We start from the raw sequence: 16872 nt of genomic DNA, 5'->3' as shown, positions 1-16872 counted from the left end.
GCTTAAGCAAGGTGATTCTCAAAGCACTTGACTCATAGGTCAGATCCCATGCCACACCTCTGAGGGAGACAGCTAAAGATAGAGCTCACGATTATTGAGAAGGAGAGACAGGCGTCCATTGCTTTTTTATGACAAAACATCATTTATTGTGCTGTGGAAATGTAATGTTCACAAACGTATTGATTTACTCTTGTATCATGACAAAGATATATTTTCTTCAAAGATGGACAGTGCTTAAGGATTTTTACTCTCAAGAACATGAGTAAGTTATTTTAACTCAACATTTAACTCAGTTGATTTTTTACCTTAAATACTTAAGTGCATAAAATATAGTACTTTTCTTCTTTTACTCAAGTTGTTTGGCATAAACATTTTATCTAAGTAAAAGAACTAGATTTTTTATGTACTTAAGTATTAACCCTGAGGGGTCGACGGCAACACCACAAGTAAAAAGTATTATATATAATGAAGTAAAGTAAAAACACTCTCATAAAATATTTCTAATGTTTGAAAATATATGAGGACTGCCCACCTCAGATTTTCTTTACCATTGAGCATAAGAGCTGATGTTAAGTGGGATGTCTGTGTTTCTTTTTACAATGAAAGTGAATGGTTACCAAGGGCTTACCATGCTCCAAAATTATATATCATAGTATATCATAGCAGCAGTCCATATGACTCATATTCAGATCTTTTTCATAATTTTTTTCATAGCTGCTTTTCAATCGCATTTGTGTTTGACAGAAAATTTAAAATCATACAAGTTTTGAACGATGTAAGGCCAGGTAAATGATGGCAGAATTTTTCACGCTCCATCAAACATCAGCTTTCATCCAAAAAAATGTCCCCAAGCTCTGCAAGTGCCCAAAGAACTTTTCCTGATTTGTCACTTTTTTGTTTCTGTATGCAGCAGTGATTTATTACGTCAAAACAAACCAGGCATTAAAGTGTCGTTAAAATAAAACATCATCAATCAATATTGCATCAATAGGCGTTTTTACTTCACAAAAAACGATGAGTGTTTGGAGCAGGATCACACACAGCGTCCTGCCAAGCCGGGCTAGTTGGATGCTTCATTATTTGGTCTGTGATCGCCACCCCCTTTCAGCAGGGTCAGTTAACACAGCCAAATCACGCAACAACTGCAAGATGGCACTCAACACAGGCTTATCTCAGGTCAAGTGCTCAAGCTCATTCCAACACTCCGTCCCACATCACTTCTGCAACTTAGAAATGTACACAGTAGCAGTGCACAAAAATACACTGCATGCAGGGTCCTTGAGAATAACAATAACCCCATTTGCATTTTCCTTCCGAAGGAGGTTACAGCATTTTTTCTTCCTCATCTGTTTTCTATTTTTCTGCCTTCATACTGTGAGGTGGAGCAAAAATAGAAATCTTAAAATCATCTGTGGCTCTATCTATAGCCTGTTAAATGAGAAACAAAGTTTATGCACTGATGTTTTCTGGACAAATTTTTGTGAAGCGCAGTAAATTGGCCGTTGGTTATGGGAATTAAACATAAACATGATGGAAAGTTTTGTCTTTGAGGTGGCATGCTTTGTTTAAAAGTTTGTTTTCTCCTAGCAAAAATAACTTCTGTTCAGATTCTAAACTGTAGTTATATATTTTTGTAAGCAGTCTACTTTAGAATACACAAGCATATATAACTGTTAAAGACTTACTTTCAAGTTCTTTTCCACGTGCGCGCTTCCTAAATCTTCTGTGAGGACATTTGTCAGAGGATGACAAACATGAAAGAAGATACACGGATTAGCATAGCAATTTCCAGCCTGATGTCATGCCTCCTGTAATCAATTAACAATGGTTATCCCGTCCCTCATGCGCTGAAATCCCTGTTGGCTCTCCACTGTGTCAGAGGAGTGTTATCCAGTCTTACCTAAACAACAGATGCCGCAGTCAGTCCGCAGATACCACAGCTGGAGATTTTATCACTCTTTTTCACCGTGTGTCTTCCATTACCTCTCGTTTTAGAGCGCAGTGAATCTACAAAGCTATTAAAAATTTCAACCGAGCATTTAATTCCAAACTATTTTCAAGCACACAAGCACGTATGCCGTTATTGCTGTCATCCTATTAACTGTTCTAAAACCCAATCATATATGGCTGTTAACGCCATAACTGCGAGTCGTGAGTATCGGAAGCCATAATAAAATGTAATTAATGTTTATCACTTTCATAAGGAAGCGACTTAAATGGCTCTTTCAAGTGCAACGGAATTACCAGAGTCTTTGTCTGTTTTTCCTATTGTTTCGCTGTTCCGTCTTCAAAGTTTGGACAAAGAACGACTGCGAACCTGCTTATAAATCATTTTAAAAGCTGCTGTATGGTTTGAATAAAGGCAGGGCGCTCAATGTAATTCAAGAAGGATGAACATATGTTCAAGTCGTGCTATAGAATTACATGTCGATGAGTTACTTGTTGTGAAAAGTCCAGGTGAATGTCAGAAGTCCTGCTGGGAGTTCAGAAGGGTGAGACGGTTGGAGTGTAGGTCATAGTGACGTTATGGGAAAAAGCCAAGAGGTCGTGTGTGATGTCAAAGTAAATTTTTTGTTGAAAAGTTTTTGTCAAGGAAAAAGATGAAATGAGACAAAAAAAACTCAAAAACGTCTCATGGTTTTAGATTATGCACATCTCTAGAGATTCACGTCCCTCTTGGATGCTGTTCACTAGAAATACAGTAATTAATATATTCACACACTTATCTAAGAGTGGATGTTGAGAGCAGTAACACTTTATAGTCATTCAGAGTGGTATTAGTCATTCAAAATAATAAATACAGTTTTTTTATTCCTGTTCTTGTTTTTTTTAACGAATGATTAGTGAAAGAATGACATTCACCATAGTGAAAGTCCGTTAAATGTTATATGAGCTGTTTTATTTTCCATTCATTTTATATGAGCAACACTGTTACCCAAATTTGTCTAAATAATTGAAAACCCTGATTTATGTTATTTTTATTTTGTTTCTAGCAACAAACATTAAATAACAACCAAATGAAATAGATACGATTTTACAAATGCACTGTATAATTATTATTTTGTATATTATTTTAATGTATAAGGAATGGGTCAAATGACTCAAGGAATTTTCTATGAAGGCTTCCAGTATCCGGGTAACAACATCAAAACATGTAATTATAAAATAGAGTGGGTTGTAAAATTTGTAATTGTAATTAAAATATATTAAAAGATATATGAGAAATCAATGTAAAGAGTAATACAATTATGACAGTAAATTAAACAGAATGTTATAATCTGTGCAAATTTTGAGTATTATTATTGAAAATATGTAAAAAGTTAAACTTGAATATTAGTAAAAGATAATTTTCTTTTAAGTTTTCTTTTAATATTCAGTTTATATATTTAATACAAATTAGAAGCTGAACTTGTAAATGAAAAAAAAATAATGATCTTATATTTTCTAAAGAGAATAAATAAATAAATCCAAGAGAATTCTGCATGGTTGAAGTAGTTAATACGGCTCTTCTGAGGTGGGACAAGTCACAACAATTTGGAAAGAGGAATGGATGCAGATATTGAATGTGATTAAACTAGTTTTACTACAAGTTAGTTTCATAGATGATAGTTCATCTAACATCTCTAAACATCCCCAGAGCAAAACATATGCTGCTTGCACATGGAGAAAAAACTATATTAAACGCTATGTATAAAACTGCAGTAAATTTGTTTTATGAGTCTTTTATGTGTGCGGGTTTGCGTGCAACAGCCTGTCCTTATTCGGTGAACATTCAGCTAAGACTGACTGCCGTCTGCGAAGCTCTTCCTCTGCAGATTTGCTGCCAAACTCATAATTAGAAATAGCTTGACTGTCTCATCCTCAGAAAGCACTGACGACCTTTATTCTAATTGTTTGTCTTTCTCATGTAGAAAATTAGCAAAGCAAGCAGTTCTTGAAAACGGGCATGACAACTTAATAGAGATGGATGTGTTCCCTCCCGTGTGCCACGAGGGCGGCTATGGGGACGGGTACGTGCTCCTGAGTCTTCTCGTGGTGCCAGCTGCCGATGCCAAGCCCAACACTGAGCCAACCAAAGTGCTAAATCTGCAGACCCCCCACCACCCCAAATAGAAGACCAACTTTGAGCCAATCAAATGTCTAAGTCCCTCTATAAGACTCATATTAAGCTGTCCAAACCTACCAGTCACGCACCGGCCTGGCTCACTGTCGTATGTCTCTATATGCCGACGTTTGCCAACGAATGCAAATTCTCAAAAGGCAATTGATTGGCAGCCGTTTGTGACACTGATACTTGCTTAGGAATAATTGCTCTAAATTAAGTTGTAATAAAAATTCACTAATATGCTTATCGATTTGCCACTTGCATAAATCAAGTTACACAGTCTTTAATATTTTAATTTGACTAATTCGTTAATTGATATTCCTGCATTACTAGATTAAATCCAGAAGCCCAGAGAAACCGAAGGCACAGCATCTTGGGTTTGACTGGGTTGATTGATAATATTGGAATAACAGTGAGTTGGCAGCAACTGTTTACTGCGCTGAAGCAAGCTCTCTCTCTCTCTCCCCCCCCCCCATCTCTCTGTTGCTGCATTAGAATTCCGAGAGATTGTTGAATTGTCTCACTAATTGGATTTAGTGCTCAGTGTTATTTGATATCGCAGCTCGAATCATCTGTTTGTCCCATTGTTCAGTGTCTTCATGGGTCATTCTGTCAACATAAAGAATGCAATCGAACAGACAGCCGTGCAGTTTTAGAGAATTACTTAGTTCTGCGAGCTTGTGAGTTGTTTTGTTTAACAAAGGGAAAGGATTTGTGTTGCGGAGTTCGTCAAGGCCTTTAATAGATGTTTAAGGCTAGTTTTCTTCTGTAAACTTTCTCAGGGTTATATTGTGGCTTCAATAAAATAGTTGAACATTTCCACTCTAATTGCACAGAAAAAATAGGTAATTAATGCATGTACAGTTCAATTAACACATCTTGATGTTTTGTGACAACATACCCTATTATTAGGAAATACACTATGTTGGTTATCCTAATAAACGCTGTCATTAAAACCCTTATTATAGGCATTTAATTAAATGCAAACAAGAAGCAAATAGAAAAGTAAAATAAATGACATGGTACAAATGTAAAATAGAGAAATGTCAAACAAACACAGCTGCAGAAAATATTAAGAGACTGCTCCAAATTTTCGTTTAGAAATAGCATTTCTAAATGTATTTTGGCCATTCCATCCCAGTGTTTGCTGTATTTCAACAAAATTCTGGAGTGACATAAAGTCATCCAACAACAATGTGAAAGACTTTGAACTTTTGAACTTAATACATGTACAAATATTACTGTTGTTTCGCTTAAAAGCAAATATTTTGTTGTTTTTTGGGCAGTATCTAAGATCTTTTTGATCTGTTTCTCCAGTTTCCATTTTCTGCACATACATGGATATAGAAAATGGTAGATATTTTGTTAGTAGTTCACAGAATGAAACATCAATTATAATTTTTCCTAAACACAAACCTTTAAATAATCTATTTTAAAAATTTTATTAAATGAAATAGTCTCTTTTTCTGCGGCTGTTTGTAATACTTAAATAAAAAAATAAATGTAATATATTGAAATAAAATATAATAAATTGGCAACTTCCCCCAACATGACATTTATGAAAAATACTGATTTGCCGAGAACACAATTTAACATTTGAAAGCTACCCATACTGTGCTAGTTGACCTTTTCTTTAATGTAAACCCATGTAGTTTTTTGTTTTCACTTGTTTACCCCACAGCTATTACAAAATGCGAAAGTGGAATTTTAATTTTGTGGGTAGACTTCTACTGAAAGAGAGTTTTGGCCTAGGAGTTTAAAACGCACGGGTGTATGGTAGATTCAGAACTCAGACGAATACATCTAGACTCACACACATAGAGAAAACACATATTTTTTTAAATTGGACTTTCTGATGCGAAACCTTTAATTACTGAGATAGAGCCCATGTGACAACTTGCCCGTGTGTGTCTTTGAAATGCTTAACAACAAAAGCCCATTTTAAAAATGTCCTCGGTTGCTCAGGTAACAATATCTTTAGTGATTTTAATTAGAAAAAGCTTTCTTCTCACCTCTTGAGTTCATTCAACTGATTCAACATATAAAGAGAATAGCCGCACACACGCTCCGCTCTCAATAAGAAAAGGTAAAACAGCAGGCTAAAGCAAAGTCAAAGTGTAGGGCTTTGATTGAGATGTTTTTTCTGTAAGTGTATGAAAGGGGCTACAGTTTCACCATGGTGTGAAAGCAAACATAGAAGCCCCACTTAATACTGTACATGTGATGGAAATATCTGCCTAGAATAATTACCACATGCCAAGAGCTTCAGTTGGCCAATCATACCTTAAGTGCCAATCAGCGGGGAAGGGTGTCACTTACTTAGCGGGAGAGCAGGCCGTGTGGGATTGCTGTTCGCCTCACTTCTGTACCGCGCCCCACGCGCTCTATGAACAAAGTCTGTGCGACTGTAACTATTAATTTAGGCTCATTTAGATTTAATATACTGAGCTTCCGATGACAGCCCAAAAGTGTTAGATATGATTTGTTTAAATGATTTTTAAACTTTAAAACTGTGTCTGAATGTCTGAGCTTTGAATTCCTGGCATTAATCTGTTTTGCCCAGAGCTGTTCCATGTAAAATGAGAATGTCTCTGACAAAATGAGTAAATCTTTTTCTCTTTCTCTTTCAGGCACTTTCTCTTTAAAACAGGCACCGGCACCACTCCTCTCTTCAGCACGGCCACACCAGGCTACACCATGGCCACGGGGGCGGTATACTCGCCCCCCACGCGGCCCCTGCCCCGCAACACGCTCTCCCGCAGCGCCTTCAAGTTCAAGAAATCGTCCAAGTACTGCTCGTGGAGGTGCACGGCTCTCAGCGCCATGGCTGTGTCCATACTGCTCTCCATACTGCTGTGTTACTGCATCGGTACGTACTAACAGGCCTGTTTGTGGAACCATGATGCTTTGCTGCAATCACATCCCCAATAAGTATCAAAACCATTTGCTATGAGCCAGTAAGCCAGCGAGATGCTCTGAAATACTATTGTACAAAACAATTGCTTTGCCAATTACGTTGTCATGGAAACCAGTGCTAATTTCTTTCTTATACCCAGTCACCTGCCCAATTGTCCACACAGCGCGTGTTACCATAGCAAATGTGACCGCTTAAAGTTGAGTAAAGCATTCATTCAGTATTTATTTTTCATTGTGAGGTAGGCTAGTTTGTATTATGATGCTGTTTATAGTATGGGTGAGACAGTGATGCACATGGACCTCTGTTTATTTGACATCCTTTTATGCTGAACTCTTCTGCTATACAATGAGGGGATGTGCTCACTCATGGCCGTTTTTATGACTGAAGAGGGAAGGGACAGACAATGAGAGAAAGCAGATCAAGGGAGGATAGAAAGTGATGGAGAGACAGCCCTTCAACTTCAAGGACTTTCCATTGACTTTATAGTAAGCTTATGGCATTTTTATCCTATGAACCTAACCTTCACACAACCCTTTGACATTGTTTAGTATGTTTAAAGCCTTTTTAAATTTCAGGGACTTTTGGGATGTTGATGTTGACTGCAAAGTTACCGTTACAATGCACATTTTCAAAATTTCAATTTCTCATTAATAATCTTGACGAACTAGAAACAACTATAGAAACACACAAACCTTAGAAGATATTAGTGTGGCCTTCAACGTATAATTATTTAAGAATACTATATAATATTTTGTATTAATTATAAGAAAAGTAATTGTGTAAAATAACACAATCTTATTGTTTTTACTACAGTATAAGTTTGAGCCTTCCATATAAACCTTCAGAGCAATCGGACACAACACCCAGTCATACACACTTTCACCCAGTTTTTTAAATGTTGACATCAACAATCTCGTACCCAAAGTCAATAATAGGAAACGTAGCGTCCTATTTTCCCATTTTAATGAAATAGTTTAATTTAATTCTCCAGACCAATTGTAGAGATCAAGAGACCCTCTCATCATAGAGAAGTAAAGGGATTACAGCATAGCATCGCTGAACCTCATTTATTGCATCATATAGAAATTCATTTGTTTAGTCACTTCGTAGTACTTTTTTCTACTACAGAGTTAAACGAAGCAGTTTGGATTTCGAACCGGGAATAGAGAGGGAGAGCCAAATAACCAAAGATAATTTTGCTCTTTAGAGAGAAGGCTAAATCCATTTTGGAGTTAATTATTTCATTGTATTTTACTGGCAGTTGAGCAGCTTCCAGAGAGCTATTTACCGACACTCCACAGCCAGGTCTGTTCACTTTGTCAATACGACCGCTAATAGAGCAGAGGTCCCAGCTATCTCTCCAGAGGCGGAGAAAGAGAGCATTACATGTTTCTTCACCCAGGGTCTCATCATAATTGGCCCATTATGACCATTTCTGCTCTGTTACCTTTATATTTAAAATCTTCTTGGTTGTGCATTGGCCTAATAACACCCGCTTATTTGATACTTTCCACTTGTCAAATGTTCTCATTCGCCTTTTTAAATGTTGGCAATAAACTTTAGTTCCCACCTGGAATCGTTTGTTTCCCATAACGACAGAGGCTAGTTATTCTCCAAATCATTATGAAAAATATGTTTGTAGCGTACATGGCTAACAACCAACGGGGTGTCTCTGGCCAGACCCTCTGCGGCTCTGATCATTACTGCATTTTAAGGTTCCTGAAGATGCACGCAGCAGGACATTGAAGAGCATCACAGAAATTATGGAAATATATGGAGAGCTAATCATGACATGCACTGTAGGGGCCAAACATTAACAAGCCCCACAACTCATTTTTTTCTCACTGTCTTTTATCTGTGGCTTATTCTTGTCCCATCTCAGCTTTCATTAGCAGACCTCATTATCCTTCAGAATTTGGTTTCAAACCCTCTTATTTCAAACAGATGCTGATCTACAGGATGCAACATTGTTACTGCAGTTTTCTTTCGGATTCAAGGTGTTTTCACAAATGGGCCTGACAGCACAACTTCTCCCCGCATCCCTCCCAAATTACGCAGAACTAATAAAGTTTTGGTTAATAATAATTTAATCGTCTGACAATCCCTGAGCAGTACCACTTGAATCAGTGGAATTAACTGTTATCTTAAAAACAAACATGTGTGTCTGTGCATGGGACTGAATATCCACCGGGAATATCAGGAGTGATGCTGTTTGCTTATAAGGCGCTGTAATTATGCACAACCAGAGACTGCGGCACAGCTTGGGTACAACAATTGGAATCTGTATATCTTGCCTCTTATGATTTTTTTGTCTTTATTGAGGCCTTCTGATGGATACAGAGCGATGATACCTTAATATTTCTTATGGCATTTTATATTTAAGCCCACCAGATCATTTTATGCATACAGCACTACTGTATATGAATGTGTTTACATGCATTTCAAATGAGAGTGGACGCTCTATTAAAGAAAACTGCTTCAGATGGATTTAGCGCAGTGTCTTCATCTCACCGAGTCTCACGCTGTCAGCAGTGCAGATGGAGAACATATCCTCCTTTTCAGTTTCACACAGCAAACAATGCCTTGCTAGCTATGTGCTATGCGTCAACAGCTCTTGCAGTTACTAACGAAGCCCAGAGCCTCTTCACAGTCAGACCCATCTGGTGTGTGAGACCCCAGCCATCTCGGCTAAGCCCACACCCACGGAACAAGAAAAGCAGAGGACAAGGGAAATTGGGTTTCTCTGTCTCCTTGTTCAACATGGATAACAGGGATTTTTCACTCAATCAATACCACATCCTGCATGGATGGATTTAATACTGAATAGAGGTTCACACAGATGCCTCCTTGTCAACTTGTCAATGAAGTCCTCCAGCTGCCACTTCTTACCGCAATAACATCCGTATTGAGACCAGAACAACGGGTCGACGGAACCGATCTGAGATGAGTGGTTTTTCTCACTGACAAAACACATACCCAAGTGAAAGTCCTTTATACAGATCTGTTTGGTCTTCCGAACAGAGTGCCCATTGGTTGTTGTCAGATGTCCTCCGTTGCTCTCAGCATTGAGGCACAAGGCAGGAGAAACTTGTAGAAAAAACACCAACCGGAGGAAGGACGGCATGCCAAGAGTTCCACAGCCGTCTTTTAAAATCCCGCAAGATGGAAAAGGCGTTCATAAATATTTCACAGGTTTTTACACCTCTGAAAAGCATTTCACATTTAGGCAGAGGCAGGCAGTGATTTTATTTCCCTTCTGTCTTGGTGAATGAGTAGTGACCCACTGGAGACAACAGTCACTTAATCTTTCCACAGTACACTGTTATTTTCACAGGTTAGTGAGACGCTTTGTCCTCCCGCCTACTGTAGTTGGATGACCTCAGAAGCATAAATAATGTCTGAAGTCGTCTTGTAATTCTCTTGCATGTGTTGCTCAAATTGGACAATATTTTTATATAAAAAGAGTTTAAAGGGATAGTTCACCCAAAAATTAAATGTACTGTCATCATTTACTCACCCTCAGATTGTTTCATATCTTTATACATTTCTTTGTTATGATAAACACAAAGGAAGTTATTTGAAAGAATGTCAGTAATCAATCAGATCTCTTCGCCCATTCACTCCAATAGTATTTAATTTTCCCTACTATGGCAGAAAATGGTGGATGAGATGTGATTGGTTACTGACATTCTTTCGAGGGTTCATCAGAAAAAATAAATGTATTCAGGTTTGGAACAATCTGAGGGTGAGTAAATGATGACAGAAGTTTTATTTTTGGGTGAACTATCACTTTAAGGACTGTAGGTAAGAAAAGTGAGAGGCTAGAATATTTGATTGGGATTCTGTCTGTACACTGACATACACCCTGAGGAATAGAACGACATTCGGTTATGCTCTAGATTTATTGCAGTGGAAATTCATATATTTTTTTTCATTTCATTGGTGTCAATTTCACAGTCTTTTCATGCTTTTAACTGAAACTTTGATCTAAAGCAGTTCCGTTCAATGCACAGTATTGTGAGTTTGTGAGTTCGATAAGAATCATACACACAACCGTGCTCTACCAGTTGAGGTACCACTTAAACACTACGCACCTCAACAGCTACTATTCCTTCAGCTTTGTTCCAGAGCCTGTTTTGTTAGTCTCTCTTCTAACAAAAAAACACAGGATGAGTCACATCTCACAGAAATCCAGCTGTCCAACACCCCCAGGTTTGTCTTGTTATAATGATCATAAGTGACATACAGTGAGATACAGTGAAACAGCATTTTAATCATAACAGAAGACAGATCTTTGTTACTGAGAGAAGCCCTATGTTCTCACTAACATTGTGAGTCCCTCTGGTTACATAACCAGCAATCCAACCTTATATCCACTTCCTTACATTTACCGCTCTGCGTATGAACTCTGCTCCGGTGAAAACGTTCTCTGGCTTCGTCCTCATTTGTTCACTTTACACACACCTGAGGTGGCACTAGACCTCCTACAAACCGATAAGGCATTGCGCTTGCCTGCATTGTCCTCTTTTTCTCTCCATGAACGCCATGTTGAATAGGTATTCTCTCTGCCATTCATAGCTCTCCGCGCCCAAGGCTCATCAACAATGCGATCCACCTCCCCTGAGCTCGCCCACCTTTTGCTGTTGTAGCACTTGCGAGGCAACCAAGGGAAAAGAGGAGTAAAAACATAACAGCCAATTTCCATTCCATGTCGACTAGAGAGGCTCTTTTATTTTACACTTGGCACATTTGTATTCTAATATCTCCGATATGAGCTCTGTTCCAAAATGTGCAGGAGTGCCCTGTCTCTCTGCCTTCATAGGCAGGTTCATACTAACTAAACCCCAGAAGTGATTTATTTGGAACGCTCTACATAGCGCTGCTTGCCACTCTAATAACGCTCCTCACATAAACCGCACGGGAGACTCGCTATTGATTTCAATAGAGACGCGACGCTAATGATGCTAATGTTCTAACAAGCATAAAACACACGACAAACACGTACTGTATATTGGTTAATACAATCTATTTTTAATTACGATGCATTATTTTGTATTACATTTTCATTATTATTTTTTAAAAAGCTTGTTGCAGTGCATTATGGGACTGCCTGCAAATGACACACACAACACTGCCCTAAATTCTTACCAAAAAGACATTGTACTTAAGATTCCTCACTTTTGCAACCGCCTTCGTGTCTTCGTATTCAGCAAAGGTTTCAGAACAGGGAAACGTTCCATACACACGCCGAAAATACGCACATTAATTGTTTATTCATCCACGCTTTCCGGAAAGTGCATCCAATTGACGTTTCCAAGAAAGTTTTCATTAACAATAAGAATCTATCATGGAGGTCAGAGACTTTGCTCTTCTGCTTTAGTTCTTCCTTTTTGATGCTGAACGTTGATGGAGCGGCCCTGCACAAAAGTGCGTCTGAGGCTCGATCAGCTCAGCGGGCGGTGGTCGTCTCTCTGGTGGAGAAGTCAATACCGCCCACTCTCCCATAACCCCCTGCTTTGGCTAAGGTCAGAGTGCCGGACATTGGCTGGTCTGCAAACAGGCCGAACCAGCGGGGATCTAATTTAATGAGAGTGAGAGAGGACCCGATAGAAAGATATAAAGAAAGCGCAGAGTATAGGCTTAAGGAATTTTATAACCCAATTACCGCTGGAATACCTTAATGTAGCTGTGTCGCACTTCGAGTATTCCATACGGTCCGTCTTTATCTTTCTCATTACCACTTCGTGTCATTGGAGCGGAGCTGTATCTACTGATATCAGGAATAACGAAACAGTCCCAGATAACAACCTTACACACCCAACTAAAGACACACACACTCACAAATATAGTGTTGCGGAGAGAGGGAGAATGATTTATGTGTGGAGGTTGTGTGTGGCTCTGGGGGCATGAAGAGACCCAGTGGGGGTTGTTGGCAGGTCTAAATTACCTTTATTAGAGGCAACGTCTGCAGCTAACACTGCTGTTACTCAGAGGAAGGATCAGCCTGTCCCCTTAGCGGCCCACCCTTAGCATAGTTACCACACACACATACTGGGACCCATATACAGTGTATCTTATGAGATTTCAACACTAATGCAAAACGAGACCTATTACACATCAAAGGAACGTCTCAATCACGTGTATATCTATACTACGCACATGTAAGTAATGGTCACACTATGTTAAATACGGTTATATCATAAGAAATCTAATTTTCTTTGATAAAGTGCTTAAAGTACTATAAAAGTGATGTAAAACATCCTACCCTGTCCTTAAATAGCATGTATTGGAATTAATCTGCACAGTGACTCATTCTTCTGTTATAGTCGGTGACATCATACACTTCAACGCACAAATGTTACAACGCAATAACACCAATTGGCTAATCAGACACTTGGCTCGTCCGGTGCTGTAATGATTTCTGGCCATTTAGTGTAAATCCCATGTGGGGGCGACCTGAGTCTTACTAAGAAAACACTTAACTATAGCTAAAGGGTTCCTCTCTACATTTAAGTTCTGCTAAATTAGTATGCTACTTTTTCTTCCATTACAAGTATTTTCTGCAGTTTTTCTTTTGTCAGCTCCATGTTATTTTGCTATACTTCCTGTGAATTTACAACCAACCAGTAACCCATATAACAGTCAGGCCAACAAGATGGCACAGTTCCTACAAAATCAGATTGCACACTAGCCTATATGGTATTTCCAGACAAGTACTTTGGAATCATTGCCAGGGAAACAAAGTGTGTTCGGATTCACCTAGGTTGTCATGCTACCCGCAGGGAAACGTTGCAGGTGGGAGAACCCTTCGGCTCACATGGCCTGAAATACAACCAGTTGGGTCTCCTGCCACACCTAACCCGATCCCCGTGTCATGTCATGTGCATGATCCTTCATCTTAACCCTTGCGTCCTGGCACTTGCAGGTTTACTGAGGCCCTTCCAGAAATCTCCTCAACTGTTCGCTGGCAACAGCCGAATCAGCGACCAGTTTGCTGAGACCATTGAGACGTTTCAGGAACAAATTAAACAGGACAGCAAAAGCAGCTGTCTAAACATATTATTCCACAGAGCAGCCAAAAACTCTTTCCAGTCAGTAATACTGTACCAAACTCATCAGCGGAGGCAACTGTGCAGTATCAGAGCTATTCAGCTTAAAAACCTGAAATTTGATTGATGCCGCACACATGAATTGGCGTTCTCACATGACATACGATAATGACTCATTAAAGAGTTTATCCGAGTAAAATAAAGCAGAAATAAATCAATACTGAGTGCTTGGAGTCACTTTTATTCTCTCATCTGCCAAAAGTGTTGTAATTAGGCAACATCTGTGTGGTCGTGCTTTTACGTTTTGACTTTGAATCTTTGTCATTTAGGCAAAGTGAGAGGTTTTTCACTAATTAGTGGTGTTACTAATCACTCTAACTGTTGTTTATTCTCTAGAGACATTCATACTTTTAGGGTTAGGGATTTGAACATATTTCGTCATTTGTACTGCAAAGTTTGCTCTAGGAACCACCTTAAATACTTTAGCAACTGCACAGGAAGGTTTTAACTACTGATGCACTGATATAATTTTTTTCTGATAAAACAAAGAAATGTTGGCAAATTCTAATTCCAATATCTGTCACTTTTGTCTTTAAAATAAGTGAGAAAAATGGGTTCACACGTGTACTGAATGCAATCGGAAGCTTGTTTTACATGTGGAACATACATCATATTAACTTAAATTAAATTATATTACATTTTATTTCTATTTTATACATTTTATTATATTTTATGTTTTGTTTATGTTTATAATTGTTTTATTATTTTTATTTATGTTTTGTTTATACAGTATATCATTAACTGTATATTTTTTATTATTTTATTTTACTATAAATTCTTACATTAACATTTATTCATTTGGCAGACGCTTTTATCCAAAGCAACGTACATTGCATGATACTGTACAATTGTTTCTAATTATGTACATTCCCTGGGATCGAACCCAAGACCTTGCTATGCTAATGCCATGCTCTAATCACTGAGCTACAGGAAAGCTGATAAATGAAAAATAATGATAAACCTGATAAATACTTCTTTTATTTATTGGAGAACTTCTATGTTTTATTCTTGTATATTTGACCACTCAAATGTCCCCATATCTGACCACGTGTCAAGTCACGCATGGGTGACCACTATTTAGCAACTGCATTGTTAGCAATTGTTAGCAATGGGTTTTACTGTAACGATTACATTAATAATACCAAGATTTCACTTTCTCACAGCTATATCCAATGCTTGGATTCCACTACTATGAGCTGTATGTTGTTTGAAACATTCTTAAGTGTTAAGTCTCTCTCTCTCCAACTCTTTCTCTCTTTCCACAGCCATGCATCTCTTTGGATTGAATTGGCAGCTGCAAGAGACCGAGGGCTATGCTTTTGAGAATGGCCAGGTCAAATCCGACGCCACAGCATCCAACGCAGTCACTGCCCTGTCTACTGAGAACAGTAAGGGTCAAACACACACACGCACAAACGCATAACACGGCGCCAGCGCGCAGTCTGTTCAAGCCCTTTCTCAAGTGCGAAACACATTTGCATTTGGTTAAAAGGCATCACGAGTGCGCAGACACACAAAAACACACGGATAATAATTACCAAACGGAAACACTCCTACACAAATGCACCTCCAGGACCAAAACCCTCATCCATGAAGACCAAGACACCCCCAAATAAACATAACTTGAGCTAAATGAACACCCCCACACCCCCCTCCCCTTTAACCACAAACACTCCCACACACACACACAGTCCAAAAGCATTTCTCTTTCTTTAACTGGCACTCTGATCTGCGGTTTAGTGATCTGGGAGAGGTATGAACCTCCCTGTGAGCGCGAGAGCAACAGGCGAACGTTCCACGGCATTTAGACTCTAGTCTTACAGTATCAGGGCTCTTGCTTTGATGTGTCTGCTGTCAGGGCCGTGGCAGCAAGGTCCAGGAACCATCTGTGATTCAGGATGATGAGCCAAAAATACATTTCGATGGAGATAGTGAGTTCAAAGAAGAGAGTGGTTTAATGTGAGAATATGTGAGGGGGGATGCGCATGTACAGAATGCGAAATAAATGGCTTCTTAGGATTGTTTGTGTCTTTGAGAACATGAATTTATTTTCAAATAGTGTAGACCGTGAGATGCCCTGGAACTCTACCCAGGGGCTCTCTGTCTGTCTTTATCTCTCAGTCCTTTTAGAAGTAGAATTCATTCTGTCCCTAATATAAGCTGCCACACAAACCTACTCAGCAGTGAAATGGAGCCATTTTAACATGCTCACAGATAATACATGCGACACCCTAGGGAAAGTGCTTAGTAAGTATGCACTCAATAAATGGATAGTTCACCAAAAAATGAAAATTCTGTTATCCTTTACTCACCCATCCACAGTAACAAAACCCAGCCACAGACGCAAAACCAATACAAGTCAATGGATATCGCTGTTGTTCGGATACCTACATTTTTTTAAATGTCTTCTTTTGTGTTCTGCAACGGTGATATTGGCATGCCAAAGTCACGTTCTGGTGAACCAAAAGTTGCTGGTTCAGACCAGGTGGGATGATCTGTAGAGATTACTAGCATATATTGTCCTAAGCAAAGCTTAAGGGAGGCCGTCACACTTGTAACTTTTACACTGTATCCCATTCAGGCTGATAGCGACACATTTGCAACTTGACGTCATTTATATTTCTGATGTAAAAACAACATTTAGACACAGTCGCAACCTAACAGAACATAGGATATTTGAATATATAAGATTTAACTCTTGCCAGGTCTACCGTTACATGATGCCGCATATTAATAAGAAT

At 38.8% G+C, this 16872-nt stretch overlaps 1 protein-coding gene across 4 annotated transcripts in view; it reads left to right on the top strand.

The window, feature by feature from the left end:
• The window catches only part of LOC130434362 (teneurin-3), a 578467-nt gene that overhangs the window by 478062 nt on the left and 83533 nt on the right, over nt 1-16872 (top strand). For 3 of the 4 annotated variants that reach the window (XM_056764479.1, XM_056764490.1, XM_056764508.1), the window contains 3 exons: nt 3912-4010; nt 6736-6974; nt 15397-15519. In XM_056764479.1, coding sequence (XP_056620457.1) covers nt 3912-4010; nt 6736-6974; nt 15397-15519 — 461 coding nt within the window. The remainder of the gene's footprint in view (nt 1-3911; nt 4011-6735; nt 6975-15396; nt 15520-16872) is intronic. The other variant, XM_056764500.1, reaches the window with a different exon arrangement.

This window comes from Triplophysa dalaica, chromosome 2 (assembly GCF_015846415.1).
Source record: "Triplophysa dalaica isolate WHDGS20190420 chromosome 2, ASM1584641v1, whole genome shotgun sequence".
Taxonomy (NCBI): domain Eukaryota; kingdom Metazoa; phylum Chordata; class Actinopteri; order Cypriniformes; family Nemacheilidae; genus Triplophysa; species Triplophysa dalaica.
Note: the sequence above shows the minus strand (reverse complement) of the source record. Positions and strands in the feature narration are given on the sequence as shown.